The sequence below is a fragment of the Telopea speciosissima genome, chromosome 9 (genome assembly GCF_018873765.1).
Source record: "Telopea speciosissima isolate NSW1024214 ecotype Mountain lineage chromosome 9, Tspe_v1, whole genome shotgun sequence".
NCBI classification, from domain to species: Eukaryota; Viridiplantae; Streptophyta; class Magnoliopsida; order Proteales; family Proteaceae; genus Telopea; species Telopea speciosissima.
This window is the reverse complement of record NC_057924.1, coordinates 19,362,821-19,368,820: the sequence shown is the minus strand read 5'-3', so window position 1 is coordinate 19,368,820 and position 6,000 is coordinate 19,362,821. Positions and strand designations below refer to the sequence as shown.

Genomic DNA, 6,000 nt, shown 5'->3' with positions numbered 1-6,000 from the left:
GAAGCATTTCTTTCTTTATTATGCAGGAAAACACAATGTGTTTAAGCATTTCATGGTACTACAAGCCACTGTTCACATTTGCAAATTTAGAGTACCCCTTCTACAATGGTTTTGCATATGAATTAGACAGAAAAAAAAAAAAACCTCCACACGAACAAGGGGATGGAACATGCGAGTTATTCATCATTGGCAACTTCTATTGATTGGTTTTGGGTCACAATGTTGCTCAACATGTTTCTTGACTGCAAACAAAGAATAAGGGGTAAAAAAGAAGGGCACAAACTCTTCTAACCATCAATTAATTTCATTTACAAATGAGAACAGTAAAATATATCCCCAATTACTCAGATGAACCTGATGCAAAAAATTACAGGCTTCCCTGTAACAGGTAAAATTTTAATAGATTTCGTGACCTGCACACTTAGTGAGGTGTCGCTGACTTTACATCTTCAGTGGTCTGAGGATGCTTCAAGTTGAAAAGACCACTCAGTCCTCGTCCCCTTGCAAGACGCTCCAGCTCTTCTAGTCTATGCTTCAGAAGTTCAACTTCCCTAGCCAACTCTTCATCCTTCTGCTTAAATGCCTGACAGTGAGAGAAATAATTAGTATGCTTAACCTACAAGTGTTCAGGTGAAGGAATACAGTGTGCTTAACTTCAAAGCTTAACAGTTACAAGTGACAGGATCTCTGTCTCTATCTACTTTAATACTTTATACAAAGGAAATGCAAGTAACTCTTAAGGAGAAAATACAAGTCACAAATGGTGGAGCCCTAAAAGCATTAGAGGGCCTATGTTAGCTACGAAAGTCCAGGAATCAAATTATTAGTAAGAAAGGAAACAGAAAAGGAAAAGCGGAGTGGAATGTAACTTGGTAGAATAAAGCAATAAAATGACCTTTTTTAGCCCCACCAATGACAGAATTTATTCCAACCTCATGTCTTATCTATGCTAAATTGACTGTCATTCAAGTGATCTGATGCGTGCTGCACTATATGCCATATCAGCAAAACATTAGATTTAACCTTCCAAAAACAACTTTCTCAACTGTCAATCAGGTTATGGTATGTAGATACAAGAACTGGTCTAGGCTTAGGATATCTCCATGAGACATGTAGTGCTTCTGTCAAACTTGACTCTGCAGATTCCCCTGTTAAACCAAGAGTCTTGGTATAATGTCATATTTGTGTTAGATATGGAGCATCATTGAACTTCCAACATAGCCTACAGGGTAACCCCAGTCCGGCCTTTGAAGAGCGCTAGACTCTTCCTTCCTAGGTTATCCCAATCCATTGCATATGGTGGGTGGGTGGGTTCAGGTGGGATGCAGAAGATAGAATCAGCATCTGGGAGGAGAAGATGGATAGATAGATGCCTCTGTTATATGGTATAACAATCTATATTTGTGTCTGTCTCTAGTTTGAGGTGTTTATGGAATCTTTAGTTTCTTGAGAGAACTGCAAGAAACTAAAATAGGCAATTGATTAATTAAATCAGGATGCCTAATTCTTGTCTAGTATCTAGGCTTGGAGGGAATGGTGAATGCTGCACATTATGTCTAGAGAATCAGAGTTGGAAAAGAAACTTAGTACTATGGAATAAGTTTACAAAGATGAGAGTCATGGAAAAACTTAGCAGACTCTCTTGCCAAGTAAGGTGTGTTTAAACTGAATTGTTTTGCAGGTCGCATTGCCCGTGTTGTTCATCATTCAATTTCATGTAGTTATTGGTGGCCTCTGCTTCCGGGATCCTCCTTCCACGCCTTGACCCTTCTCTGTTCTTTTAATAACCCATAGGAAAAAAGGATGTAAACAGGATCTTGTTTTGTAGGTACAGGAAAGAAATTGTTGGGGGTGGGGGTGGGGGTGGGGGTGGGGGGGGGGGGGGGGGGGGGGGGAGAAGCGAAGGAGGGAAAGAGAAAAAGAAAAAAGAATGGCATGCTGAAAAATAAATTAATAATTGATATATTTATCATCTAAGAAAATAAAATTTCAATAACATAAGCATTGAAACATGCTTCAAGCAGTTAAAATGATATTTTAAGAATAAAACAGAAGATATTGCTTAATAAAGGAAGAAATTGAGAAGAAGGTGACACGAAGAGAGGTTTGCGGAAGAGAGAAGTAATACTTCTATTACTACTGCTTATCCCAAAGCTCGGGCTGTTAGGTAAGGACTACAACAACGTATATCAAAACGACAACACTGCATGCAAGTGCAGGCCCCCACACACACACTGCTCTGCACGTGACAGCATCTCGTGGCACCAAGGGGTACAACACTCAAAACCCCTCGCACATACCAGGGATCGCAGATACCATGTAATGGAAACAAATCAAATACAACCAGCAGTATTATATAGGAGAAGAAGATGGAGAAGAGAGAAGAGAATAGCTATCCGATAGGGAGAAAAGAGTTATAATCCCTACTGGTAGCACTATCCTTTTATTTAAAAGATATAATAGGTGCAATTACAAGAAACCCCCCCCCCCCCCCAACATAAGTGTATTTACACATAACTCTAAAATAAGAAGCAAATAAGACAAAGTACCCCTGCAGTACAGCACATTGCTGTAACTCAAGAATTTATACTTAACAACTTCGAGGTTTGAAATTCTTTAGATTGGAATTTATTTATTTATTTGTTGTCTACACAATTTAGGGAAGTTACAATTTTTTTTTTGGTTTTGGTGAAAGCATGAGATTGCAAGGGCCAGACTTCAGCATCATGCAGGTAAGCTTAAAAGAGGAAAAAATCTATAGGATGTTTGAGATAAAAAGAGGGAAATTTCAGTGAAATAAACCTAATGAGAATCTTGAAATATTACCTCTAGTTCCTGCTTGCGTAGTTCCTCCTTTCTAGCTTCTGATCTTGAACTTCTTTGCACCTCAAAGATCACAGCGGCTCCCGCAACCTAAATGAATGAGCGCACATAGTGGAACATCAGTTGAGTATTAAAAAAAATGAGAATCACGTTGTCTAAGAAACACACAGAAAAGTGAATATTGACATATGGACAATAAGAAACCATCATCCCCCAGGCATTTTGTACTTAAGGATCCAGCATCCTAAAATATTTTCCAGGGATACACATTTTATATGTGTATATTAATCATCCATACATATCTCTTATCTTCCATCAAGAATATTGTTGAAGTATATCAAGCTCCTATCTATTTATACTCAACTGTTACATTAAAGGAGAACGCCTAATCATATTAGGACTAACTCCTAATCAGATTAGCACTCCAAATCACGTAGGAAAATAGAAAAGAACTTAGAACTAAACTAGGAAACTAGAATTAGAGACTCCAACTAGGACTAGGAAAATATAACTAAAACATAAACACAAAATAGGAGAGAGATTCCTAAGGAGGAGGGGAATCCTGACTAGAATAAGGGAATATTCTAATTGAGATTCTTCCTCCTTCTAGGAGCTCGATATACTTCAACAAACATCATTGGCAGCAACCAGATTGTTAGGATCATCAAAGCTCACTTCATACTGAAAACACAATTTTATACACAAAAGAAAATGCATTTATGAACTAATACAATATTATACATAAAAGCAAATGCATTTATGAACTACCATTTAGGAATCAAAATAAGTACACCAGAGCATTTTAATTTATGTAATATTTTCTTTTACAGGTAACCTAAAAAGAATACTGGGGAAGGAAGCCTACCGAAAACACAAATAGTTCCCCAAGAAGATCAGCAGCAGCTTGAACAGCTTTCTCCTCATTCAAAGGGCGGATTGCAACATCAGTTGCATGACCATAGATGCGCCTTTGGACGTTTGTTTGGAACCGATGATTAGCCTGATTCCAACAGATGTATTAGGGCAAAAATATTAGAACTACCATATTTATACTCCTAATAATAATGACTAAATTTCAGGATATATAAGTAGTACAGAGCATGTGTTGGAGGTGTCAGTTATTTATGATCAAAATTAGTAAAAGACATAAATTGAGAAGAAAGGACAACCGTAACAAGAGCAGTCTATTTTTCAAAATTTGGTTGGATTACACGGTGTTGTGTAATTAGTTTTGGGACGACACTCATGCTTCTACCTAGTCAAAACTTGTGAACATATGTTTCATGTTTTCAACTATTACATAGATAAAAAAAAAAAAAAAGGTGTGCAAACATTGTTACAACTATTTACATTTTTCTCATTTTATGAACTAGTGAAACTAAATTGATAGAGCTGACCCTAATAGTCAGGAAAGGATTTGTCTTCTTGAGTGAAATTTTATTCAGTTTGGTTAATGGGAACCGAACCAAAAATCTTGTAGCTGACACAAGTAATTGGGAAGGGACCTTGCTGAGTTGAGTTGAGTTGGTGCATAGGAACTCAACTGATTGTTTGTGTCTCACATGTGCCTCCCCCCCCCCCCCCCACCAAATTGAAATCATCATACCTACCTACTTTAGTACAGTTCCAAAATTTTCACGAGATGCACAAGTCTGCATTCTTTTCTAAGTTTAAAAAATATCATCCATCTGTTATTTTACCGAAGTGGTAATTACAACCATAATTTCCAGGGCAACATGTAAGGCAATGGCATAAAGACTTAAAGAGGCCATGCTTGGGTTTGATATTGAGGATGGAAGCAAATTAAGAGAGAGGGGCAAGAACTATAACAGAAGAACAACGGCCCAAATGGTAAAACTACAGCCAGAATATGGTAAACGAAACTAGTAATCATTCAATTATCCCCTACAAATTCACTGAAGTACCCGAAACTCATAGAACCCGTAGCTTGTTTGTGATCGCACAAGAAATTCCAGATCAGTACGAACGACTGTTAAAATTCAGCAAAAGCTCATAGAAATTTATCTGACCGATGATCAATGAATCACTGGTCCTAGCAACCTCTGATCTATGTCAATTAAACTCAACAAATAAGAGGGCAATAGAATACAAAATGGGCTGCGATAGCATAGCCGCATAATCAACACTGAAGGCATAAAACTAACCTAAACCCAGATAATAGATTAATAAACATCATCTTAATAAATTGTAAAATGACTTAAGCAAATTAGGGACGCTAACCAGCAATAGATAAGAAGTAAAATAACTATAAATGAATAAAAATGAGGAGCAAAGGACCTGGGCAAAGTTGATAATCAACTGGCGGAACCTGGGATGCAATCCGGCCTCTTTCTTAAGCCTACCGGCTATTGGTTTGCACAGTGTCTTCAGGGCGAGGGTCCCGAGCTTCACCAGAGGAAGCACCATAACTGCAGTGTTTGCAGGCTTTCGAATCAAATGCGCACCAACTGTACGATCGTTGGACTCTATGAACCCAATAAAGATAGCGTTAAACTGATGAGAGAATAGAGTAGGCGACCGTTGTGCGTCCAATTTGAAAGAGGATTTTCTTGCTAAAGAAGAAAAGTATAGAAGAGACGATCACGGCATCGCATCTGCTAACGAGGGTGCTTCGGCGTAATTAGCCTTGACCATCATCACTACAATAGGGAAAGATTCTAGAACGCCCTCACCCAAAAACACCATAATAAAAATGAGCGAATGGGTCTATAAAAATTGAGAAGGGGCCCTTCCTCCATATTGGGTTCTTTGTTCTTTCACAAATCAATGGTCGCCACGCTGGCGTCTGCTGCTAGCAGAGGAAAGAAACACTATCTCGGGTTTGTTGGGCCTACTCGCTTAAATAAGGGTGTCATGACTGTCATCTAAACAGGACCCGGATCCTCCGTGGCGCGGCGGGGCGTTCGATGCAAATTGGACGGTCAAGAGTACGTAGCTCAACCCATAGGTGTTGGATGGGGCTGCGTGCCTGGGTGCTCCTGACTGTCCGATGTGTACTGAAGCACCAGGCATGCAACCCCATCCAACGCCTATATTTTGGGCTGCGTGCTCCCGACCGTCTAATATGCATTGAATGCCCTATCACGCCACAAAGGAACCCCATCCATCTAAATTGGTCAATCTCAAAATCTGAACCTCCCAAAATATGGATCCGAT

The 6,000-nt window shown here is 39.0% G+C and overlaps 1 protein-coding gene across 1 annotated transcript; it reads right to left on the bottom strand.

Annotated features, from left to right (window-relative positions):
* Window positions 1–224: 224 nt before the first annotated feature.
* On the bottom strand, window positions 225–5,512 carry LOC122639319 (OPA3-like protein). The gene is made up of 4 exons (XM_043832141.1): window positions 5,122–5,512; window positions 3,689–3,823; window positions 2,827–2,913; window positions 225–583 (listed from the first exon to the last, which is right to left on the bottom strand). Exons 1-4 carry the CDS (start codon window positions 5,248–5,250, stop codon window positions 422–424), a joined length of 513 nt encoding a protein of 170 aa, XP_043688076.1. The 5' UTR covers window positions 5,251–5,512; the 3' UTR covers window positions 225–421.
* Window positions 5,513–6,000: the final 488 nt, after the last annotated feature.